The sequence below is a fragment of the Cotesia glomerata genome, linkage group LG3 (assembly GCF_020080835.1).
Source record: "Cotesia glomerata isolate CgM1 linkage group LG3, MPM_Cglom_v2.3, whole genome shotgun sequence".
Lineage (NCBI taxonomy): Eukaryota > Metazoa > Arthropoda > Insecta > Hymenoptera > Braconidae > Cotesia > Cotesia glomerata.
In genome coordinates, this window is record NC_058160.1 from 7,726,776 (window position 1) to 7,754,749 (window position 27,974).

Genomic DNA, 27,974 nt, shown 5'->3' on the forward strand with positions numbered 1-27,974 from the left:
AATGGGCGGGTTAGTTGATGGTTAGTAAGCTTCACGGTTAGTCGAAAGTAATCTAATAATATATTCAAACATTTTTAAACTTTTTATTCAAACTCAAACTGTAATTTTCCTATACCATATAATGGATACTATCCGTTCCGTTATCGATTGCAATTAAATGATAAGATACATATACATATATATAAGTTGATCTTACTTAGAGCAGCGACAGCAAACTTCTCGCCACATTCACCATGAAAAGCGACGTGTAAAGCAGCAAGTTTTGCTTTATCTCGGTCGCATGCAGCACGCTGCAGCTCACACTCTGAGGAATAAGTCTTTGCGTCTGTACCACATACAGGCTCGTCTTTTGGCTCTGGACAACTTTCTGGACAAATACATTCCCCTGCCGAACATCGAGCTCCATTTGCACATTCAACATTTGTGCATAACTCTGTATAAATATTATCTTTTATTATTTTCTCTATTAATTTATGATGAACTGTGGAAGAAAAAGGGAAAGAGAGAACAAAAAATCCACTTACTGCAGTCTCCCTCAAATGCTACAGTTATTACAGTTTGAGTTAAACATGAAGTTTTTTTCAAAGTACATTCATTGGCGTAAGTTGTTCCATCACTTCCACATACTTTGCGAGCCGAGCTGCTGTTTTTTTCCTGAAATTATATTATTTGAGTTAGGACCGTTATTTTAGAATGAAATATAATTCACTAGTTTTATTATTTCAAGATGATAATAATAATTTTTACGCATTGGTATTTAGTCGATAATTAAAATAATTATTGATGAGTTTAATATTTCTTATTGCTAGCATTTTTTAAAATTTAAGTTAGAAATTTTTTGGACTATTTATCAATATATAGTAATGGAATAAAATCGAGGAGTATCTGTAAGATTATAAAATTTACGTTTTTCTTGACAAAAAGTTAAGGGCTAAGAATTTTTTTTGTTTTCACAATTTTGAAGTAAGAATATTCTTTGAAGATATTGGGTTCTTTCATAGAATATTAATTAATAATAGAACGTATTTCAAAGATACATGACAGTAAAGAGAGAGAATGAGTTATTTTATTAAATAATATAAATTGATTGATAGGTTGAGTGAAGTAGGTTAATATAAGAGAAAAAAAAATAAAGGAAATAAAACATAATAATAGAGTTCCTCATATTGTTACATGCATTACTATGTTTCTCGTTCTTATAATTTTTTTTTAAGATTTCGAAAGAAATTGATTATTTTTTGTACATTAGATGAAAACTTCCTTCATTTTTTTAAATATAAATAACACTTATTTAGCTTACCAAGGTCGGTAGAAAAAAAAACTTTTTTTTTTTAATTTATCATTTTTAAAAAATATCGATATTAATAATTTTCATAATCTCTTAAATTAAAGGTTTATATTTTTCCGTATTATTATTAGAATTAATCAATACAAAGTAAATTAGAATGCGTTAAAAAAAATGCCCAAATTATCTTTGACTAATAAATAGACAATTGATATATACTGTAAAAACCTTATTGCAAATTAATGTAAGATTATGTAAGAAGAAGGTAAGTAGAAAATTATTAGGAAGCTTTTGAGAATGAATAATAATTATTTAGCGACTTGGCCAAATTTGATATAAGCTTTAGTGAGAATAGTAGAGGAGGATATTGAAACAATATAGAACTCTTAGCATACAACAAGAGCTTAGTTGTCTTCCATTCACGAAGCATACATGGAAGCTTCATTAGTTCTAATTGGAATTCGAGACCACTGTGATGCTTGTGGTGGTTGTGCTAGAGAATAATAGTTATAATATATACCGCAGTTTAGATAGTCGTTGATAACCGGTAACTAAAATGTAAACATACTAAAAGTTACACTATAAATTGTTTATTTAATTTTACAATGAACTGCGGTTAAGTTTGTCGAACAATTGCTTGATAGTGATTAAAACTTTACAAATTCATTTAATTGTTTCATATTTTGTGGCAGCTACCAACCACATTTATGTTATTATACAGCCGTATGGTTATTTTATTTTCGGGTAAAAGTTTAATTTATTCACAAGTGTCCATTTAATCAAAACTTTAAAAAAAATAAAAAAAACGTAATAATTGAATAACGCTGCAGTCCAGGATCAGAATTTCCACTCATAACTATTTAAACTAAAAATTTATTCAAAAAAAAAAATATAAAAAAAAAATTTGGGTTTTTACGAAAGTTCGATTGCCGTCAAAAATATTTAAATTGTTTTATTCGTGCGAGAGATATCGACTATTTACATACAAACAAACTTGTAGGTCATCTCTAAAATCGTCAGAGATAATTCCTAAAATCAATAACATGGATTTCTGTAAAATGAACTCTGGACTCTCTGTAAGAGAAAATAAGTACGAGAGGACAAAAAATTTATTGAAAAATTATAATGAATAGTCTAGTATAGTCAACATTGGTTAAGATAAATTTTTAGGTCATGAGAATATTGTAGGAAAATATAAAATAAGTTATTTTTCCCGAAACGAAGATTGCTATGATAGGATAGTATTTTTTGTAGCAGCTACTGGGAACCGAGCATTGACATTTTTCTGCGGAAAGAATGGACAATAAATTTGCTCGATCAAGTTTACGCTCGGCTATTACTGATAAGGGTAGCTGGAAAATGTAGTATGAGACCAATTTTTGAGTTCGTCGGTGTTCCATCAACGATGCTTGGTTCCACCCAATAAGCATCGGTTAGCTGGCTCAGCTTAGCTATTTTTCCATCGGTTCGTGCTCAACCACTGCTCATCGGCATTATTATACTACATCTCTGCAACCTACATCAGTAAATGATTCTCTACTCGTCGAGAATATTCAATTCTTTTTTCTCTTCTCTCTACTGTACAGACATTTTCTGTTTGAAATACTTCCATGATTTAAACTGATTGTACTTTTTGTGATGAAGTTAAATTTATAATTGTTTTTCATGAGGGATTACGAAAAAAAAAAAAAAAATTCATAATTGTTAAACCTGTAAAGAAAAAAAAGTAGGACTTTGATAAAAATAGTATACCGGAAAATTTTAAACTTGTGTCTCTTTTTGTGTTGGGGAAAAGATGAAATAAAAATATTGTTTTAAACTTGAATCTATGTTACGATGAAGGGTCGTATAAAAGGCTTCATAACGTTCCCGTGTAATTTACATTGTTTCAAAAGAAAGTTTTCCTTGACGATAGTGGCTTTGAAGTTGCAACTCTCAGCAAAAGCAATTTTTCTTTGGCAAACGCAGGAGTCGTTTTGCGACACCGTGCAAACAATACACGCAGGGATAGTAAGCGTGAACAAAAGGGGATTATTCAGTGAGAAGTCCGAGTTGGGCGTATGCGGATCCAAAGCAATTTATGGTAACGAGGCATTGTTATTCTGAAATGAGACTCACCAAATCCCCACAGTTGGTCGGACAGACACATCTGGCTTCACCGGAGCTGTCGCTTTCGCATTTTCCATAATGCTCACACTTCTTATTCTCGCAGCCATCTGAAACAATAATTAAACAACTCAACTGTATTTTATTTTTATAACACTTTCAGGTTTTGCTCAACTTTTTAAACCTATTACTTTTTTTTAACAAGTATCGCGTCTGTATAGTTATTCCAAGCTATCATTTGGTTTCTAAATCAAGAAAAAAATACTTTTTTTTTTTTTTTATTTCATAACATCTTATCAAGTCCTTCCTCTTTATTCTTTGATACACTCCCCATGGAATAATACCTTCCCATTAACATTTTTTTCGAAACGGCCACATCAGGCTATATATAGAGAATAAAAAAATAATTTTTCATTTTTTCTCCAAATGTGTGTGTTATTAAAAGATATTATTATTATTAAAGTTGTGTTTTATTTTTGAAATTTTTTTGTTTTTTGAACTTTCGAATTTTTTTTTTTTTTTTTCTTTTTTAAGTTTCTGCAGGCATCGCCAAATGAACCATTATATGTATAATTTTCGAGCCAAAATTCTCAGATTCAATAATTTATAATTAATATCTCATAATTTAAAGTATGTACTAATTATTGTATAATGCCAATTAGCGTCAAATAAATAAATAAATAAATAAATAAATTATAATAAACAAAAATTGGTTAATTAGTTGATTAAATTGAAAAACAATGACAGATAAGCTCTTCAGGAGAATCAACAAAAAAATTTTTTATTTGAGAATTCAACCCTTCATATTTAATCCTTTTGTCAGGCGCTAATTCAGCGACCATGCGTCCTCCGTCGGAGATTTTTAACACTAACTTTGATCGAAAAATTACACATGGGTGGATTAGGGTGTTCCAAAAAAAGTCGATAATTTTTTTTTTTCGATTGCATGTGAAATTCTTGTTATATATGCTATAAAATAAATTCTGTAAAAATTTGAGCCCTTAACATCAACTTGAAGAACTCCATCACCGAATTTGAAGATTTACCATTGATTTAACATGGAAAAATGATTTTTTAACCTTCATTTCTCCTGCAAACTATGTAGAACATTATTTTTCGGAAAAACCATCACTGACCCTTCTTCAGTATTAAATTTTGTAAAAAAAGCTCTTAGGGTTCAGTCTCAAACGTCAACCCTCTCGTTTTTATTTGCGTTAAAAAATATCGATTTTTTGAAATTTCGATTTTTTCCATTTAATGTTTAAAATTTTGATCTCAGACCATAAAGTTTGAGGAAATTTTAGTAGATCGTTCAGTGTTTCACAAATCTGAGCCAAGAAAATTTTTGTATCACTTTTGGCTAAAAATTGTGAGGTTTGCAATATCTATTTTAATGATTATTCGCTATAATAATAAATTTTACAAAAAATTTTAAAATCTATCAACAAAACATCAAAATTTCTTTATAACAGTCAACAAAACGCTGTATTTACGCTTCAATTCTTTCAATTTTATTATTTTTCTTCATTTAATATAACAGTTTTTGGCTGTAACATAAAATTTACACTCGGCCAAAAACTGTTAGGGGAGGGTGGGGCACAACGGCCCACTTAAGTTAATTATTACATTTTGTGGTTTCTAAACATTAAATTTGTTTATTTTCCGTCTATTTCGAATAAATCAGTCGAAATTTTGCAGAAAATCGAAAAAAAAAATTTGTTTTCTGGGGCACGACGGCCCACTCACCAAAAAAAGCACAAAAAAATTTTTTTTTTTACTGAAGTCATTACCATCAAAATCTGGAGATTCTCCTCCCAGAAAAAGTCGTAGAGAGAAAACCACGATTTTTACGAATCAAGTATTGCCGAGAACTCAAAGAAAAAAAAGATCAAAATGAAGCAAAAAAAAAAAAAGGAACTCAGTTAAACAAAAAAAAAAAAAAATAAAATAAAATCAAAACCAAAACATTTGAAAAAAAAATGTTTAAAATATAAAAATGATGATTGCCATTGTCTTTATTGTGATTGACTTTGCTCAGCATCCACAGTCATGGATTCAGTGTAAAAATTGCAATAAAAAATGGTCTCATGATTTTTGCGCAAGTATTGACGAAGATTATTCCGACAAATATTTCTGTGATCATTGCGATTAATCGTATATCGACGTTCTAATGAGCAAATTGTCTAACTTCATTTTAGAGAATCTCCCATTTGTACGAAAATACAATGAGTTCGAAATTTATTATCACTAATAAACCATTTAACGTTAGGTATCACTTTAATAAATCATTCAATAATAGAGGTATAATATTTTGGTCAGGATCATTCAAATAATTTATAATTGGACTATGACTATATCAAAATATTAAAAAATCACCCTCTGAAAAATGAGGAGTCAGACCAATTGCTAATAAAACCGTCGATATTAAATTATCTCGATGTGATTTCAAAATTATCAAAAATTTATATTTCATGTTTTATTCAAAGTTGAATTTTTGTTAACGTTTTTAAAAAATTATTATAAATTTTATTGTTAAGCTATTAATTAGTATTAAACAGATAATAATTAGTTTCTTTTATTGCACTTAAAGGTTTTAAACCTACGCACAAGAAAAAAAACAGAGATGGTATTCAGCAATTAATTGGTTACATTAATTTACATTAATTAAAATCACATCTTAAGTCTTCAGACTGAGCTTAATAATATAATTAAATTACTGTTTTAATTTCAAAAAACTGTGTTTTTAATTTTTTACAAGCTATATAATTCAATTTTTTATTAAATTTTTCAGTTCAACAAAATTTTTTCCTAATCCATTTTACCTCAGATAAATACCATTGACCTGAAAAGGCTTAAAAAAATTAATTCTTTAAATTACTAAGAATTCGAAAAAAAAAATTAGGACGATGGTTGACCCTAAAGGCCATCCCTGCAACTTCCCGCTCATTTTGTACGTACGCGCTTAAAATTACACATTACGTTTTTGAGCTTTTCGAGCTCACAAATATGGTTTTTGTGTCATTTTGAGACCTTCGAGCTCAAAACTCTAATAGCAGTTTAATAAAACACAACTTTTCGAATTTTCGAACGGCAATAACTTTTGAATGAATGAACCGATTTTTACGTGGTTGGCGGCATTCGACGCAGTTTTTAAAGCCCCATGAAGAATCTTCAAGTTTAAATCGATAGAGCCAGGAATTTCGAAGTAATTCCGAAAAAACACTTTTTTCATTTTTCTTTCGACAACGACAACTCACGAAGGAATCAACCGATTTTGACCGGGCTTGCAGTGATCGACGTGGTTTTTTGATTTTAAAGGCTGATTAGATTTTTTAATTGATCGGAGAAGCCATTTAAAAGTAATTCCAAAAAAACCACATTTCAAAAAATTTTTTTTTGTAGTTTTTTTAAGATTTCTCAAAATCTACTTCTCCGAATCAGTCCAAAGTGTATTCAGAATCAAAGTTTGGTCAAACCCTTTCGAATGGCGCCAACCGCGATGAAATCGGTCAAGCCGTTCAAAAGTTATAAAAGGGTTACACACACACACACACACACACACACACACACACACACACACACACACACACACACACACACACACACACACACATACATACATTCATACATACAGACACACGGACATCATCGCAAAAACATTCAGGGCAGTTTCCTGAATGTTCTCGACCTCAAAACGTCGAGATCTGATGAAAACTCGATTTTCAAAAAACGGGGTAAAACCAATAACTTCCCGATTTTTGAAAATCTTCGATTTTCTTAGCGGGAAGTTAAAAATAATTTTTTCGATACATTTTTAACTTCCCGCTAAGAAAATTGAAAATTTAAAAAAATCGGGAAGTTATTGGTTTTACCCCGTTTTTCGAAAATCGAGTTTTCATCAGATCTCAACGTTTTGAGGTCCTAGCAAGCTTTCCTGACTAATATTCCCGCGAGGGTGTCACTATGTCTGTGTGTGTGTGTGTGTGTAATATTGTGTATGTGTATGTCAATGTAAAGCCTCTTATAACTTTTGAACGGTTGAACCATTTCATCGCGGTGTACCATTCAAACTTAGATTTCCTGAAAATTTGAACTGATTTGATTATGATATTTGATACGAAACTTCTATCAGAATATATATATATATATATATATATATATATATATATACTAGCTGACCCGGCAAACGTTGTTTTGCCATGTGAATAATTTCTAGAGAATTTCTAGTGTAGAAAAAAAATTACTAACTTATTGGAAGAGTATAAGGATGTGGAATATGAGTAAAAAAGGCCTGGAGTGCTGTGAACGATGATGTTGTTTAAAAATAACAAAACACCAAACATTAATTGTTTTAATTGATTAAAAGTAATAATTATTTATATAATTAACTAATTACATAATATTAATCTCTTAATGCTGCAGCGTGAACAATATTTTTTGTTAGCCCGTCTTTAGCTAATACAAACAAACTTGAGGGTTTACCCACTCGAGAGCATGCAACGTATAATTGTCCGTGTGAAAAACATGGTGTGCTCAAATCTAAGCCACAAACAGACATTGTTTGGCCTTGGGATTTATTAATAGTCATTGAAAATGCCAATCTAATCGGAAATTGAATACGCTTAAACTGAATTGGCACATCTGTGGGTATAATAGGTATTCGTGGTATCAATATATTTTCACCTCGAAACTTGCCATTTAAAATGGTGCCTTCGATAACGTTTTTCATTAATTTTTTAATGACTAATCGCGTACCGTTGCATAGCCATGGCGGGTTCAAATTACGAAGCAAAATAATTGGAGATCCAACCTTCAATTGTAAGTTATGTGGTGGCATGCCTGGCAAATCTAGTGAGTTCAAAAACTCTGTTGGAAAATTTACAGCTTCAGTGTCATCGCAAACTGTATCAATAGATTTATATGATACCAAGTCCCCTGGCAATAACTGTTGTATCTTCAGATTTAAAATGTCAACGTCCACATTTTTTGCAGCTAACATTGCTCTTTCTGCAAGCCACTCGAGATTTATGTAATTCGTGTGTACATCAGGAAATATTTGTTCAATGAGAGCATCTTGCGAATCAATGATTGTGCAGAAATCATTCGCTAATTTTATGTATCTAGTTTCAACTATAGTGACTTTTCCATCGCCGATATCTAAGAGTTGTTTTGAGAATGTTTCAGCGGATGGATCTTGAAGCATTTGAACGCGCATATTTACTTCCAGCTGTACTATTTCAACATTACGCCACAATGTCGATGATTTTAAGCAGGCGTTATTTTCATCAGCGTATGTTGAACGTGGAATGACGGGAAGTGTTTGTCTGAAGTCACCTGAAAGGACTAACAGAGTGCCACCAAATAGTTTGTCGTTGTTTTTAATATCTTTCAATGTCCTGTTCAACGCCCCAAGCGAATGTTTGTGTGCCATGGTACATTCATCCCAGATGATAATTTTACACTGTTTCAGCACTGTGGCTATGGACGATTGTTTTTTCATGTTGCACACTGCGTCAGGGTTATTTTGAATATTTAGTGGTAGCTTAAATACTGAATGAGCTGTTCTGCCTCCATCCAATAAAGTTGCCGCAATGCCTGATGATGCAACGGCCAATGCGATGCCATTATTGGATCGTATTTTGGCGAGAATTAGCGAAATAAGGAATGTCTTGCCAGTTCCACCTGGTGCATCTAAAAAGAAGAACCCACCTTGTCCTGCTGAAACTGCGAGCATATGCGGTCGTAAATGGTTCTTTGTTCCTCATTCATTAGTGGGACATTGCGAGTAACAATCGCCGCCGTTTCTACAGTGTTGTACTGCATTTCACGATTCATTTTAGTGTTCATTAAATCAGTTGCACCTCGATTTGGCGAATTCATACCGAAATGACTGAGTGGTAAGTTGGCAATGATAATGCAAAGATCCTCAATAGCAATCAATGCTTCATTGTACATATCGTCGCTGAATGTTATCGCTAGATCGTTACACCGTGTACGATGTTGATGTAATATATCATCAGTCATTGAATCTTTGTGATTATCCCACAATATCTCTGCTCGGGCTGGAAAACATGTAGTAAACACTATAGCGAATAGTAGACTAATTTGTATTGCTGTACAGTTTAATGCTGCTTCAGCAAGCATACATTCCCACTGATTGTCATCTTCTAGCAAGCCGAGTGCAAGGCATGCATCTTTATACGTTGTATACTGTTGCCCATTCACTTTACGTATATCTTGAAATGACAATAGGCCAGTAACATTAACCAACAATAGTCGAAGATAAAAGCACTCAATCTGTCTTGGATTCACTGTAAATACTCGCCCCAAGGCGTTTGATTTGAATAAATTGGGGCATGCATCAACTGGTGAGCCTTGCTTGCGGGGTATCCATTGTTTTGTTTGAGTCCATGTGAAATAGCGTGGTACTTGTGAATAGAGTAAAGTACGTGCAAAGGCACCAAAATCATCCGCACGATTACACAATTCAAAAAATTCAGTAAGTGTAGATTTTAGTGGATTTATAGCACGATCAATCGCTGTCTCGTTCGTGAAATATACACGCTGACCATTTTCAAGATGAACGGCTAACTGAACAACTGCTGGATCCCGTTCATGAATTGGAAAACCAAAGATACGCCAAACAGCTTCATTGGAGCTGATGTACCGACCTATTTGGTAGAGCGTTATTTCATCGTTTTTATTTACTGGAGGAGCATTCACATTGGTATTTTCCACTCTAAACACCGCCATGTCACTGCCTTTATGGACATACTTGCAAATGTATTTGATGCTCTTCACAGAACTGCAGAACTCAACATTAATATGAGCATTGTATGTTTTGCTCAGCAGCGGCGAATATGGCACGACCCAACGATTGTCAATATCAATGTCTGTGTTGCTGATGTTTTTAATAAATGATTGTTCGCCATTATCTGGATTCCTTCGACGATATATTGGATATCCGTCGACATTCGTGATTGTATCGTTAGTGAAATCTTTAGGGAAATTTTTTGTACATTTTCCATCTGACATGCAAGGCGATGAACGATTAAAAGTACCGCATGGGCCATGAATCATGTTTGCTGTAACAATATCAAACAGCAATTGATCAGTAGACGGATCGGGAATTTCTGCAGAAATTATATTATCTATTTCTTCAAGACGGATTTTGTCGATTAACCAAACCAAAATGTGGGCATGAGGTAATCCTCGCTTTTGCCACTCAACCGAATACAGCCAGCAACGTGTGGGACCGAATACATGTGATTTAGTAATAAAATTTATTAATGACTTCAGCTTTTGTCTAAACACACGTGCTGTAATGTCATGACGATGTATTGCATTTTGGCCAGGTAACAGCAAAAATGTAATCTCTGGCCATTTTGGATTACATGTGAACGTGATAAATAAACACGGTCACCCATATTCGCGCACGAAAGTCAGAGCATCCTGTATATACTCTTGCATATGACGTAGACTGCCTACGTACGATGATGGTAGAATGACAGAGTTACCAATTTCGGCGGCGTAGGCGTTGTTGACAATAGCGTCTCGTAAGTGAATGTACTCTTCCACACGTAGCTTGAGTTGATTATATCGTAAGTATCGTAGTCGTTCGCCTTCTATCTTCGCGTACATGTCGACCATGAATTGTTGACAAAGCTCTCGAAATCGTAGAATGACGTTATCCAGCCCGCGTCTAATTATCAATCTATACGCATAATAATCCTTCGAGCTAACGTTCTTGTTTGTTTCGGATCCTGTAATAATATATTGATAAATATTAATTTAAGTTAATTGCGTTTAATAATTTAATTGTTTTGTTAAAAGTATAATAATCAAATTCATAATAAATAAAGTACCTGATACGGAATCTCGTTGTTTAATATTTATGCTATATCCGTCTTGTCCCTTCCAGAAGATTAGCGGATATTGGAGAGCGTCATATGAACGGTGTGTATCAGCAATGAACTGAAGATTATTATTTCTCCTACGAATCACAATTTCTCGTGCACCTGTACGATCGCCAACCATGATTCCAGCAACGTCGTCAGCAACAGGTGCATTGAATCTACGAATGTGTTCTCCAGCTGGTGTTTTATCAGGATTAATAACAATAGCGTGATTATCGCTTTCTAATTTGTGCATGTGGGATTTGAATATTTTCAACAATTCATTATGCTCATTCAATAGAGCATCCAGCTCACTGACGATGCGTCTAGCAAAGAATGAATCAAGGTTATTGTAGCCACAACGTGCATCCACCCGATTGGCTAGTGCGCTTCCGGAGTCCTCACCGCCCATAAAGTAGATTTGTAAAAATTTATGTGGTTCGTTTGGCATTGGCAGCAATGAACCTATTTTATGATAAACTTGGCCTCTGATTTTAAATGTAGAATTGTATTGTTGACCATTTGCATTAGTATTTTGAACTATTTCTGTTGCTCCGAACGATGTCATTTGAAAGCATGAGTTGAATGTTCGAATGGACTTCAGGAACACGTTAGAATCTGGATCTGTGCCGATAAGCAAACCGTTCAATGGTTCCGGTGGTGTTTCAATTACAGGTAGTTGTACCTTCCCTGACGCGCAACACATCCCGGCTGGTTCATTTTTGAATTTCAAAGCATGACAATACGGGCATTCTTTGTCCATAGCACCAATTACTACTTTTGAATGAGCATAATATTCAATATCGGGCTCATACTGGAATGCTAGACGCAGAAATGATGTAGCTACAAATGCTCGATGTGCCTGTTGGCGTTGTTGGTCATTCTTTCTGCGTCTATTGACAGTAAAACGGTGTGATTGTCGTTGTTCTAATCTCATGACTTCATTGCGTTCAGCTCGTGTATCGTCTGATTGTTCTTGACGCAATTGCGCCATTCTCATACGTGCTCCAGTATTTTCTTCCTGAACTTGTTCTTCGGTTCTTTGGGCTCTTTCGAATGCTTCTAGATTTATTTGTATCACGGCTTAAATTGGCCCCTTTGCGTTTTGTTGGCATTGTTCACTGTACAATACAAAACACACATGAATAGAACTGATTGAATTATTTAATTATTATATTAATCATTTATTTTATCTTTGATTACATTAAATATACATGTAAAAATTAAATAGTTTCACGAAAGCGAAAAATTTTGTTTCTTAATTATATCGAAAATACATATTGTTAGAAATAGTGAAAAAAAAAATTTTGTCGAAGTTAGAGCTCTCATAAGTAAACACAAAAAAAATTTCCCAATTGTTATAAAAAACTAACTTTCACCGAATTCGTTTTTCACCATTCCCAACAATATTTTCGTTATAAATAAGAAAGAATAATTTTTGATTTTATAATAAACGTAAAAAATAATTTATACTTACAACTCAATAGCCGTTGTTTACGGGAATTCGTGACACGTGTTGAGTATTTTAGAGGTTATGTAAGTCACTTAATTAACTGATCGTGCGATTTATACTCAAAATTAATAATTTTATTAGTTATTAATAATTAATTATATTCAATAATATTAGTTATTAATAAATAAATAATAAAGTGACTCGAGAATATATTTGATATGAGAGTTACACTGAGATAGTAAAAATGTTTAACTACTACGCTTGAAGCATAAACACTAATAATAGCCGAAAACTGTAGAGGTAACATCCCTACTCCGTGCTGTTTACAGGGTGAGAAGTGACACCGGTAGACACATGGAGGGGATAACTTACCAAGTGATAATAATTGATGTTATCAAGCGGGATAGAAAATGATAAAATTATGAAAATGACTATTAAAAAGCAAGGGTTGGTGATAAAAAAGTGCAAATTTAGAGTTGTATGTATTTTTTGATGCCACATAATAAAAAAATAAAAAAAAAAAAAATTTTATCAAAAAAATAAAAAAAAAAATATTTGGAGTGAACACCCCTTATCACTTAGAGGTTAGAAAAATAGATAGTAGCCGATTCTCAGGCTTACTGAATATGCATAAAAAATTTCATGAGAGTCGGTCAAGTCGTTTCGGAGGAGTATGGGAACGAACATTGTGACACGAAAATTTTATATATATATATATATATATATATATATATATATATATATATATATATATATATATTTATATATATATATATAAATATATATATCAGGTCTAATATGGGTATATCAAGTCATACTTAGCCATATCAAGCCACAGATATCTTGAGCATTTTAGGACATATCGTAAATCATATAAATTTTATGTATAGAGATATAAGACCATATCATAAAATTTTTTAACGGGTTATTACTGAATTCAAGATATTATTTTCGACGGATACAGTGAAATTCTATATCCAAGAACAGTTATTTCTCTTTCAACTAACAATAACTTTGTTTTCTTCTAAGAACTTTATATTCTTGGTCTAAGAACAATTTTCTCCATTCAAAGTAGCAAAAATTTAAAAGAAAAGATATTTTCATTTCAATATATTCTGGAATGCATTTGAGACTTTTTTTCTATGGTATAGAAAGTCGTAAAAATTTTAAGTTTAAGTTTTAACGGTCTTAAACCAAATCGGTAATATCTTTAACCTATTTTACCCCGTGTATTAAGCCAAGAAAAATAAATTTTTGGGAGAAAAATATAGGTATCTTGTTTGAAAATAGAAAATTGCTTGGGAGAACTTCTGCTCTTTATCCAATAATTTTACTTGATTGCTTTGTTATTTTTAACTTTGCAATTATAAAAATGAGTTTTCAATTCAAAGTGTTGTTTCTGGTAACAACCATTTCGGGTTTTTTTTCTCTAATTTTTTTATCTAAAAAAAAAAAAAATAAGAAGGACGGTCATTTATTTTTGGATTTTTTATCACTAAAAATACGATAAAACTTGCTCTTAAGCAATTATCTGAAAATGAGTTTATAATTGTCTACTTTTGTAGAAAATAAAAATTTGTTTGCCAAAATAAACTTTTTTTAACTTGTTAGGTTTGTCAAAGTACACGTTCGTTAGACTAAAGTAGATAAAGTGTTAGTAGTACATACACGTGCTAGTGATGTGGAGAGGATGTTGACCGGCTTGTTGGTTAGGGGTTGCATGTACATGTAGCATGCATGCTTCAGGATAACAACTCATAGTCGGTAAAGTAAAATCGCGCCATCGTGATATGCATGAACTGTTCTTTAATTAATCTACATAACGATTCACAAGACGTCGCTACAATTCCGAAAATTATTCTCTGACAGATGAAAAGTTTGCTTACTACGGAATCTCATTAAAATTATTTTAAGATTGCACCGTAAGTATAATAAATCCCATCTACTTGTTTTCGCATTTAATATAAATTTGTACATCTATATCTAGTATATACATTTCAATAGTCAATATTGTAATTCTGATCCCTAATGAGACCTCACATTGTACACATAATTTGATCCCAAGGGGACTAATGCTAAAGATCCTTGTCATCGTGCATGCTTGGAATAATTATCGAGATTAAAAAATCAAATTACTCAAATATCCCAACGCAACTATATTGAGCATTTATATTTATATAAGCTAGTTTTTATTTTTTGAACTCCACGTTTTCGAGTTTAATTATTAAAATTTCGCTTATGATATCGCGTCAGAGTTATGAAAGACAAACACAACTTTTTCGATTCTATTTCGCAAAATATAATGCAATGTATTATTGTTTTAGTTAAAAGTTAACGTCGATTCAGGTATGTTTAAATAACGTAATGTACTTCTTTTTTATATTTCGACTTTCCTGAAATGAAACGATTATTAATAAGTGATATGTAGTATTACAATTAAATATACTGTAATTTCGAATTATAATGTTATTGTTTCATATTTGAATTATTGATAATATTTATTGACTGTTGTACACCTTAAAAAATTTTAGTTAGTTGATTTTAACTTTAAATTCGATTTTTCATTACACTAAAAAAAAGATTTTTTCCTCCCAGAATACAAATTATTATTGAACAAGTATTCTTACTGTAAGGAAACTGGTATAATTCCTATAATAATACTAAGTTTAATCCTAGGACTAATACCCCATGCTATTATGTCATGGCAAAAGTAATGGCGGTGCCATCATAATTCCTTTCATTGTGAATAGAAATGTTCAAAAATCATTTTCCAACAACTGTTCTCATGAGATATCCATGTGTAATATTTTTTTATAAACCGAGTTCCATATCGAGTCTATGTGCGCATGTGTTTCTACTATTCGTAGTTGTTTTGGTGCAACGCGTGGAGGCGTTAAACTTGCAAGATAATTCCTACTTGCGGAAAAATTTACCCAAACATCAACATTAATTTGTGAATAAAATTAATTTCTCAGAGTGACTTTATTAATGAAAGTATTTTATATTACTTCTGCATTTGGAAATGGTCAGTGAATCATTTTTATTCCGATTCAAAAAACGAAAATAATATCGAGGTTTTTAATAAAAAAAACATTTTTAACTTCTCGCTAAGAAAATTAATGAAAACCGATTGATTCATTCGGGAGATATTGCAAATTAAAATTTTGAAATAAAGTATTTTTCGAACACGTTTTTTTGAGCTCATAAACTTTTGAGTTTGATTAGTTCAAAACTTTGTGGTAGGAAATGCTTTGTGCGTTTTGGACTCAAATATAGCAGAAAGTTCCAGGGATAGCCGGCAGGGTTAAACGTTTTTCAGATTTTTTTTTTTTGATGTCACTCAATCCTTTGATCAACTGTACTATATATTTTCTTCAAATATGATCCATTTATTTTACCATTAAATATTGTCAAGATTATATTTATACTTTTTATATTTTATACTGTATTAATTATTGTTAGAAATTACCAAAGAATGGCTTGTTAGTATGCATTATATTGAATAAATTGTTTTTTGAGTAATAAAAAAGAGGGATGTCTAATAGAAAATTTTTAAAGATGAAAATATTATTTATTGTTACAAATTTAATTATTATTTTTTCGACCGAATTATATATATATATATATATATAAATTAAAGTTTTGTCGCCTAGCGGTCAAGTGACTAGTAAATCTAAATTCAAATCTATTTATTGTGTCGAGAAATTAAATTTTAACTTATCAATATTAATTGAACATGAAATCATTTTAATGAACAGTTGACAAAAAAATATTAGGGTAGTTTGATGATAATAATAATTTTTGGTAACATCAATTCTTTGAATTTATTCTATTCTTTGTAGAAGATGAAAAATAGATAAAAATGTAACATGCTCCATGTTGTTACTCCATATATTTATCCAAAATTGAATATGAATAAATTTTTTTCTTAAATTTTATCTTCTTCCAGTGCGTGATAAGAAAAAAATATTGCAATACTGTCTATTTGTCGATTAAAAATTAGAATTTAATTTTTTGACATTTTCAAAGCTTAGAATTAAAAAAAAAACTATATTTTTTTGGAAATCGACTCCAGTCGAAATAACGAAAAACAAAAAAAAAGATTGATACCATTTTTCAATTATTTATATCCGAAAATAAAATTTTCGGAGCTTTGCTTTTCTACAATTAAAATTTTTTTCATTAAAAAATTTTTGTTGTACTTAATTTATGATTTGTTAAATTCATATTATAATCAATTGAGTGCAAAAAGTATGCGTACTTGGATTTCCGATACTTTTTCTCCTGTTATTATTTTCCATGTCTGTACAATAATTGGTGGTAATCCAATTATAACGTTATTAATTAATCGTTGATTTTTAAACTAATTATAAAATACTTACTGCAAAGACCCTGATAAAGTACTTTGATCTCTCTACGATGTTGACAAGCCTCCAATCTAAGTTTACATTCGTTTCCATAGCTGATTCCGTCGTCACCGCACACCGGATTGAATTCTACAGTACACGTAGGACACTCACAGATAGCAGTGTCCCCACTCTCCGCACAGATTGCTCCCCACTGACAAATCTGTTGATTAAAAATCCAGTTTTAAGTGTATCAATAGTCATGGAAGTGCAAATATATGCGCATATATATGCTCTTCAAGTGCACAAAATAAAATATAAGTATAAAAGAATGAACAAAAATAGAAAAATTAGCTTTCAAGTCACGTTGCATTTCTAGTACTTGTAAAAAAAGTATCCGTCTCACGATTTTATTCACGTTCTACAAGAGGCTGGTAATAAAACAGCTCTTTCAATTGCTTGTTATGAATACATGGAATGGCTTTGATAGAACTACATTTCTATGAAATTATTTCAAATTTTAATTATTAATTATTTTTATCAGTTTATCGCTATAGATGCTACATGAAATTCACTTTTCGTTTAATTAGATCTGACACAAATATGTGTGAGTGCAAAAAGTTCATTTAATAATGAATATGCCACTTTGCTTAATAATGATCAATAATATACATCAATGGAAAAGATAAGATCACTATTGCTAAGCTCAATTGTGTTGTGTTTTATAGTTTATTGTTATAACCAGACTAAAGGTGATGTTTTAAATTTTTAATAAATAAAAAAATTTGTATATGATTAATTATATTTTTTATTCTTATATATAGCCTGTCATTTGGCCATATACATAAAACCATATCAGAAAATTTTTTGCCGGGGACTATTGTTAAGCTCAATTGTTTTCTTTTGTATATTTTATTGTTAAAACAAGACTGAAGATGATGTTATTTTAAAAAGTGGAAACTTTATAGCTTTTAAATAAAAGGATCTCCGGGATCTGTGTTATTGATTTTCTAGCTCTATATTTTATTCAGAAACATTGTCTCAGAACATTTTATTTTATTTGCAATTTTCGAAGTATACTCTTTCAATTTCCGTGAATATTTGATACTTTTTATTCTTTCAATTTTGTTAGTAAAATTTTATAAATTTATTGTTAAAATTTATTGAGTTTCACAAACTTTAGTTGAACTAGACATTCATTAAATTTCATCCGTAAATTCGTTAAATTTTAATGCTGGTACATTAATTTAAAGGGAAAAAATTCTAAATATCAGAACTATACAAAAAATTTATCTTGATTTTTTTTTGTTCAAACTTTGTTTCTGTTCATGTATGTGTAAAATATTATCGAACTACGTAAAAGTCGTAAATAAAGATCAAACAATTTATTGAAGAAATGGTTAGGTAAGCTTTGGATTATATTTTGTTCTTATTTCTATTAAATAAATATATCAAATTACATATAGCATAAAAACTAAACAAATGTATCACTGAAGTTCTTTCGACATAAAAAGGCTGTTGACAAATGACATTATTTAAAATACGTTAGTAATAGTATATTACACTACAAGGGCAGAAAATTGAGAAAAAGTTTTTCTTACTATGCCGGTCGAAAGTACAGGGTTCACGCTGCGATTTCACGGCAGAAAGCCTCAGTTTTATGCCGTGATCAAGTCGCGCATGCACCCTACGACGGGGAGCCGAAATAATGTATTCATGCACTGCCAACGAGACACGAGGCGGCAGAAAGTCCGAAAGTCGGTAGTCGCGCTCACTCTATTACTTATGTTTATAAGCCTAACCTTACTTGTGATTGTTATGAATGTATCTGTCTTGTTATGTGTCGATGATTTTAGGTTGAAACTAAGTTAATTAGAGAAAATAAATATTTATTTTAATGAAATGAGACTTATTAAATATTTAAATTACAAAAAAAAACGAGAAATATTTTTTATTCTGATAGATATTTTCAAATAAATAAATTCATTATTGAACAAATAATTATTTAAAAAAATACACAAACAGATTTTTTTCTTAATTTTTCTTTCTATGCATTTTACGATTATTATTTCATTTTTTTGTTTTTTTCTATTCTTAAAATCAGAGTTAATTTATAATATATTTATAATTTTAAATTTATTAAATTAAATTAAGTTCTTTTCTCAAAAGAAAATAGTAATATGAGAGATTCTAAATTAATATCTTTATTGACAGGTGTATTTGATGCCCCCCGACCAGCAGCACTCGCTTCGCTCGTGCCGCAAATGTCGGGGGCAGCATCAATTTTTTTTCAAAGCAACTTTTTGCGTACTTTCGACCGGATAGCAAGAAAACTAGTATACACTACACGGGCAGAAAGTTGAGATTCCTGCCCTTGTAGTGTAATATAATATTAATGCCTATTCTAACAAATTTCACTTTATTTACTAAATTTACTAAATTACACTTCATTCACAGATAGGTAACGGCGAATAAAATTATATTATTATTATTTTATGCAGTTTGATTTTTATGAAATTGATTTATTTATTTACAATCGAAATAAATTGTATTGAATTAACTTATAAAAGGTTCGTTGGATATTTGCATTAAAATAGTGAAATTACATTGAAAATACAATGATTCAGTTAATTTTTTTTTTTTTTAAATAACAGACGTAGATTTAATTTTACAGTATCTGATTGGTTTAATCTCAAATTAAATTGATGTAATTGAATATTAATAATGAATTAGATTCAAGTTATTAGATCGTTCGATTTTAGTTTATAGAGTTATAATTTATCAAGTTTGTGAAGTACAGTCAAGTTCAATAAATTTACTCCAGACTAATATGAAATATAAATAGCCAGTTAATTATGACTGGTTAACTATTAACTTTGCTTTCTTAAAATAAAATTACAGTTTTAGTTTTGCAGTATATCGAATTTCATAAATATCAAACTATTGTATTTTGTATTTTGTATTTGTTCATGACTATCAAAAAATTTTTCCAGTTCAAAGATTTTCTAATAGAAAAACTCTTGATTAAAGACATTATTTTTGAAGACAATCAGGTATTTTATTTCAAGAATTTCTTGCCTTGAATTTCGTCATCTTGGTATAATAAACCAATATCTTCCATCAATAACTATTGTCACTTTATTCCAAAGTATATTATTTTCGATCGATATAATCAAAAAAGGTTCTTCTAAAGTTTATGTACTTGGTTTGAAAACAAGCTTCTTAATTCAAAATACTAACATAAAAAAATCTTTTAAAAGAATGGAATTTTTACTTCAACAACACGGAAACGTATTTGAGATCTTTTTTAATCATATAGAAAGTAGAAGAACTTATAACGGAATTTATAAAAAAAAGTCCATGATATCTTGAATAAACTTTATCGCGTATATTAATCCGAGAAAAAGAAATTCTTGAACGAAGTACATGCTCAGAAAGAAAAAATGCTTTGTCGGAGAACTAAGCTTAACAAAATATTTAGGAAAGGGAAAATTTTCTTAACTGAAGTAATGTTTTATCGAGCTAAGAAAATGTTCTTGTTTCAAAAAATTTTCTTATTGTTCCAAAACAATTTAGGTCTTCTGAACAAAATTTTTTAATCCAAGAAAAGCTTTTTATCTGTGTACACTACCGACAGAAAGTTTCCGGACAAAATGAAAATTTATTGAAACGATTATTAAAAGTAAAATAAATCAAGAAGAAAGTCAATAACACGATCGTACACATTTTGTAAAATGAAATAGCATTTTCTTTATAGATTAAGTTAATTTGTTTATGTATCATATTTAAATTAAAAAGTAAACAAGAAAGTTGTCCGTAAATTTTCCGTCGGTACTGTACATTTTTTTTAAAAACAGATAAGTCCTTTATAGAAGAGCATCGTTCTGCTGGAAAATTTTCTACATATCCAAGAGCTTTAATTTATTAATTCAAGAGTTAAGAACATATAGGACAGGTGAATATTTAAATTTTGAACAAGATACTGGGACGCTTTTTGACCAAGTAATTATTGAATAAAAAATTATGAAACTTGTCAGGAGTAAGTAAATAAAAGTCCTTCGTAAATTGATTCTTTTATTTTTAAATTTAATTATTGAAAAAAAATAACAAAATGATAAATAAATAGGTAGTGTCCGCGCGTAAAATTGCTTTATCTCAGGACCCATTAAATAGTCAACTAAATAAATTTTACTATAAAGAAATTACTACACGGAGAAAAAAATATCGTTAGAATAAGGATACGTTTCGTTATTCTGACTATACGCCGTATAGTCATTTTTTTTAGAGATATACGCTGTATAGCCAATTCAGCTATACAGCGGATCACCAAAATGACGATCCATATCATTATTTTAGCGTTACATTAGTTAATTCAACTATACAGATCGTCACGTTAACAAAACAGTTGCCTGTTTTGACGAAACTACATATATTGACAAGAGCTATACTCTGTATGCTTAAGTCAAACAAATGAATCCTTAAATCAGCAATCCGGATCGTTATTTTAAGGAAACGTCATTTGTGGATACGTGGGTTAGTCATTTTAACAATATTTTTTTTTCCGTGTAATAAAAACGTACAACCAATTTAAATTAATCTTTGAGATTGATTTAATTATTTGGTTACTCTTTATTTTAGTTCAGATTACTTATGAGCCAAAATTATTAAAATGCAGCTAGGTTAGGGTAGAAAACTAATTATCAATAAAAAATTTCATTTACTATACTTTCATATAGGCCGCAAGAGAGTGCCAAAAGTAAATTATCTAGTTAAATTTTCAACTTCCCGCTAAGAAAGCGCAATTCCAAAAACTAATCAGCTCTTAACCTTAAAAAATCACGTCGATCGCCACCAGTCCGGTCAAAATCGGTTGATTCGTTCGAGAGATATCGTGAACGAAAGAAAACCGAAAAAAGTGTTTTTTCGGAATAACTCCAAAATTCCTAGCGCGATCAATTCAAATTTGAGATTCTTTGTGAGGCTTGAAAAACTGCGTCGAATGCTTCTAACCGCGTAAAAATCGGTTTATTCATTCAAAAGTTATTGCGGTTTAAAAATTCAAAAAATAGTGTCTTATCAAATCTCTATCAGACTTTTGAACTCGGAAAGCTCAAAATAACCCATAAATTGTATTTTTGAGCTCAAAAACGTCATTGGTGCAATTTTAAGCACCTAAGTATGGAATTAGCGGGAAGTTACAGGGATGGCCTTCAGGGTCAACCGTTTTCCTAATTTTTTTAAGCAGTGTTTAGAGTAATTAGTCAGTCTGATAACCTGCTTCAGTGCATTTTACATATGTTTCAAATAAACATACTGATATATTCAATTGGCATTTGTTGTCACTGGTCCAGACTGAATTACTGACACTAGACTATACTACATGTTCTTAATTTTCTGATTGAAGAAAACTAAATAACTTGAAACAAAAATGAAAAATGAATAGCTATTTTAATTAGAGCAGATAAATTTACTAAAACTTCGTAACTGGTTTTAGTCATGATTATTAAAATTTCAAAAGACTTTAAAAATAATGATAATGCAACAATTATTAATTTGTATTTATCATTTATGAAAAAGCTCTGATAAAGATATTTTCATCTATAGGTGACTGTTTAAAGTTTTATAAAAATTAATGCAAATAATATTTTCATATATACGTCGGTGAACTTTTGTCTTGGTGCATATAGAGCCTTAAAAATTTATTTTCAAACTGAACAGTCTGGTATTGAACATTTTGAACTTATGGAGAGAGTAATTTTTAATCGGTACTGTATAATGTATACAAAAATCCCGTTATTTACAGGTAAAAGCTGTTTTCTCGTCCATGAAATATGCAGTGTTACAGAGCTTTTCTAGTCTAGAAATAAAAAAAGCTCAGGAGAATATAAGCTAGTGAATGTGCCATAATATCTGTCTTGCCTTTTCAGAACATGCTCCTTGAGATCCGCAGGTACCCGTATATGCGACCTCAATGTTACTCTTAGTTAGGCAAGCATGTCTTTTGAGCTCGCAGAGAGATTTGTATGTAGTACCGCCTCTGGCGCAGACTGGCTTCATTACGGGCTCACATTCTGGCCCGCATTCACATTTCGTGATGCCATAACGGTCGATTGCACACTGCTCGACTTCACTACATTTGGCACCATCGCATGGATTGATACCTGAAATCAAAAAAGAACAAAAAATTATAAAATTATATTATATTTAATTGATACACCTATATTCTACATTCACATTAAATTTTATTTTTCCATTACAATCCAAATATTTGATTAAAAAAAAAATTCACTATGTTATTGGAAGAGTTTAGAACTTGTAGTTAATTTTTTCAAAAGCACAAAACTATTTAAAAATAAAAAAAAATTCCGTTTTCGCAAGTTTTTTTTTATCAGTTAATCAGATTTGTTGGTAATTTTTTGTTTATTGTTTGTTGCAATTAAATATGATTCAATAAAAGTACAATACAATAAATTCCAACGCGTTTTATATTTAAGGTATGCAATTCATGTGGTTATTAAAAAAATGAATACGTATGAACGATACAAAAAAAAAAGAAATTCTCTACACCTCTAAAGTGATAGGTACATTTTCAACACGCATATGACGCGAAAACTGCTGAATATTTTGATATAAAATTTCTTTTATGAGGTTCAGCGTATGTCAGAGAGTTTTGGGCTATATATTATCAACATTTTGGTAATGAAAATTGAAAAGTGAATAAACATAATAAAAATAACGAACTTTATTTTCAATAATCAATTGTTATGCTGATATTATAATAAAGAAAAATTTGGATTTTAATTTTCTAGAATAATTTTTCCAGTCGATGAATCTGAAATAACTTGTATTATACTTTGAGTAAGTCTTGAGTGTGGTGAATTTTTTTTTTATTTAAATGATATAAGTTTTTTTTTATCAAATATAAGATTTCGGTAGTACTTTATCGATATAGAATAATAACTCTTACCAGAACTGCAGACACCATTGTAGATTTTTCTCAGGGGTAATCTAGATCTGCAAGATTCCTGTCTAAGGCTGCATTCATTAGAGTAAGTCTTGCCGTTACTACCACATACTGGTGAGAACTCAAGACCACATTGCTCGCCACAATGACAGGCAGGCTGTCGTGAAGCGTCCAGTTGACAGACCTCTGGTTCTGAGCACTCGACAGTGCTACAAGGATCTACAAGTAAATATTCATTATGTTGACTAACTACGTAAGCCCATTTACATGATGAGATGAGGTAAGACTTATAGTGACATATTTAGTAACTATTAACTATCCGACTGTTCGGCTACACCACTTTAGATTAACAACTGAGTAAAATTTTCGGTTCTTTTGATAAAGATATCAACAGCAGAGATTCTTTTCAAACAGAAAGAGGTTAATAGGTGCCTGAATGTCTGCGTCGTCCCTGTTGAATTAAAACTCAAATCTGTGACTACAGGGGTTCTCGGGATAGAAGTAGAAGAAAAAGGATCTAAAAGAAACCAAGAGCCAGCAAGAGACGGAAGCATAACGGGTTTCAGTGGTGAGATTGGGTCGAGTTGTTCCGGTATCGCGTCGAGATTAATCTTCGCTACGAAAGGAAGGAAGTTGAATTCCGTTTCCCGTTTGTAGATGGGGTCGGGCTGACGAAGCAAGTTTCATGAAGAGAGAAGAGACAGAATGAGAGCAAGTGAAAGGAGTAACAGTGGTGTTTCTTGGGGTTAGTTTAAGTTACTCTCCAGTAGAGCAGCTAAACTCGATCATGATTCTTACTAGTACTAGTAGTATAACCTTTGATCATCCGTCAACTAATTTAATTTTTAATTTCATTTCATAACTAATTATTTAAGATCATTTATTTTCAAAAAAAAGCTTCAAAGTTGAGTGTTTTTGTGGTTTATCGCTTAAGCTAATAATACAATCACGATACTTATCGGACTATACTTTGTATGCGGAATATGTTCAATTTACTATTATCGCAATGATCACTATCCACATGAATCATGACATAGTATGCCTGTATTGTTGTGGTCGCGATATTGTTTCCTTACTGTGAACATTTTTCCAAATCGTATATATAGATCGCGATAATCACGATGCGTTTAGCCGCAGCAGGAAAAAATTTTCTTACGTTAGTCAATTTATTTCTTATTGAGGTGTTCTAAAATAAAAAATATAAGGTTTTGGGTCTTAGCTTCATCCTAAAACCCTATATTTTTTCGGAATGGTTCTTTGATTACGCAAAAACGAAAGTCTCAATTAAATAGTGATTATAATAATTTTTAACTTCCCGCTAAGAAAATCGAAGATTTTCAAAAAATCGGGAAGTTATTGTTTTCACCCCGTTTTGCAAAAATCGAGGTTTCAACAGATCTCGACGTTTTGAAGCCTTAAGAAGCTTCCCTGACTATTTTTACGATGATGTCCGTACCTCTGTGTGTGTGTGTGTGTGTGTGTGTGTGTGTGTGTGTGTGTGTGTGTGTGTGTGTGTGTGTGTGTGTGTGTGTGTGTGTAAACCTCTTATAACTTCTGACCGATTTGATCGCAGTTGGTGTCATTCGAAAGGTCTTCGCCAAACTTAGATTTCCTGTAAGTTGAAACCGATTCGGACCAGTAGATTTCGAGAAATTGCAAAAAAAGTGAAAAAAAAAGTTGTTTTTTTTTCATTTTTTTTAAATATCTCCGAATTAGTTGAACCGATCGACCTCAAAAACTAATCAACTCTTAAACTTGAAAACCCGCATCGATCGCCATCAAAAGCGTCAGAATCGGTTGATGCGTTCGTGAGATATCGCTGTCGAAAAAAATCGAAAAGTGTTTTTTTGTAATAATTTCGAAATTTTTCATCAACCGTTTTCCTAATTTTTATTTATTATACTAGGACTATATAGTAGTAAACATACCACTTTGGCGTAAAACTGACTCAATATTTTATTTTTGAGAATTCTCAAAATGTACCAGACCGAATTGGTTTGAATTTACACAAAATTTGAGAGCAATAGGACCCTTTAAAATACCACAAACGCTTCGATCGGTCAAACTATTCAACAGTTATTAGACACACACACACACATCATCGCGAAAATAGTCAGTATAGCTTTCTAAGATCTTAAGACGCAGAGGTCTAACGAGAACTCGATTTCCAAAAATCGAGGTGAAATCAATATTTTTCCGATTTTTTAAACCTATTGATTTTCATAACGGAAAGTGAAAAAGAAATAGTTGAATAATTCCAATTTCGAATACGAATTTTTATATATTCTGTAAAAGTGTCCTTAAAATTGTAAGGGTAACTGAGCTGTATTTTATAAAAATATTATTCGAAATTTACATTTATAGATGTTACAAGTATCTCTTAATATTAAACAAAATGTAATTTCTCCCGTGTACTAAAATTCGAGTATTAAAATAGCTATTACTTAATAGTTGTGAATACAATTATACGGTATTATACGAAAAAAACACATCTTAGAGTTTTGTTATGGAGATAATTTGTCAAAAGTGGAACGTGAGATAAAGATAATAGTGTCATATCCAAGGATAACTAAACGTAGCTCGTTTAAAATTCTGTCACCATCACTCTCTTGAGGCAATTGTTTTTGATTCACTCGCCCTCTCTATTCTCTAGGGTATAAAATGTGACGCGGTCGTCATACCGCTAATCTTTTTAGTTGCCTTAAAAGAACTTTCCATGTACTTTTTATTTTTATTTTTTTATATATTTTCACCATCCTCTGTTACTGCGCATAAGTTCCCCAGACTATTTTGCATCCCAGTTTAAATGCTTCTTGTACGACTAAAAATATAATAATCAAGGGTCTTGGTAAAGATATGCTAATAACAGGGATGTATATGGAGCACTTATAAAATTCGATAGAATAAGCGGATTAGAGAGTCCTTGCATATATGTTTATAAAATTTCTGTTATAATTTTTTTTTGAACTGTCGCATAAAAATATTTTATTCAAATATGGTGTTCAGTGCACAAAAGCTTTGCAAAGATACAGTATATAAAGAGAACTTGTTAATGTTTAACGGGAATTACAGCAAGAATTTATTTTAAATTGTGTCGTTATAAATTCTTGAACCTTATAATCTTGTATTTTATCGCAGATCTAACGGTAGTAAGAAAAAATTGGAATACATTTGTTTTTATTTAACATTGTATTGCGAATTCCCAATATTTTTTTTTTATTTAAGCTTGAAAACTAACCGTCTCTAACAAGGTATACAATAATTCATGCAACTTTTATTACGCAACACAATTGCTTAAAGGATTCATGATGCACAAAATCACAATTTCAAATGAACCCGTGAAAAATTGTTTGATATAGCCATATTTAGCCTTCCGTCGGAGATTGTAAAAACTATCTTTGGTCGAAAAATCATGTATGTCTAGGTATGTCTATATCAAGTCAAATACGTCCTGACATGCCAATATATATATGACCTAATATGGCCAATTTTTATATAAAACCATGTTCACGGAAAAAAATAAATAGTAAATGCAACATGATGCAGTCTTGGTAAATAAACATGATGAAATCATGTTGCAGCCACATGATTTGTCATGTTTCGGTTACATGATAATCATGTTGCGGTAGCATGAGAAAAATCATGTAGCAGCAATATGATTTTCATGTTTTGGCTACGTGACAATCATGTTGTGGTAGCATGAGAAAAATCATGTGGCAGCAACATGATTTTTATGTAGCCTTAATAGCATAAAATTAAGCTGCAACAACTAAATATTCAGAAAAAAAGTTCAGAAAAATTATTTATTACCAAGCAACTAGATTTTTTCTGATTTGTAATATTTACAAAATTTACAATATTTATAAAATTTACAAAATTTATGCAATAGTGAAAGATGTTTTTCTTGTCATGTATGTCATAACAC

General features: G+C 31.0%; 1 protein-coding gene across 5 annotated transcripts in view; it reads right to left on the reverse strand.

Annotated features, from left to right (window-relative positions):
• Nucleotides 1–27,974, reverse strand: part of LOC123261000 (agrin-like) — a 336,839-nt gene that overhangs the window by 17,125 nt on the left and 291,740 nt on the right. For all 5 annotated transcript variants that reach the window (XM_044722428.1, XM_044722426.1, XM_044722429.1 and 2 more), the window contains 6 exons: nucleotides 24,053–24,268; nucleotides 23,005–23,246; nucleotides 17,122–17,308; nucleotides 3,404–3,501; nucleotides 525–654; nucleotides 197–433 (listed from right to left, as the gene is read on the reverse strand). In XM_044722428.1, coding sequence (XP_044578363.1) covers nucleotides 197–433; nucleotides 525–654; nucleotides 3,404–3,501; nucleotides 17,122–17,308; nucleotides 23,005–23,246; nucleotides 24,053–24,268 — 1,110 coding nt within the window. The remainder of the gene's footprint in view (nucleotides 1–196; nucleotides 434–524; nucleotides 655–3,403; nucleotides 3,502–17,121; nucleotides 17,309–23,004; nucleotides 23,247–24,052; nucleotides 24,269–27,974) is intronic.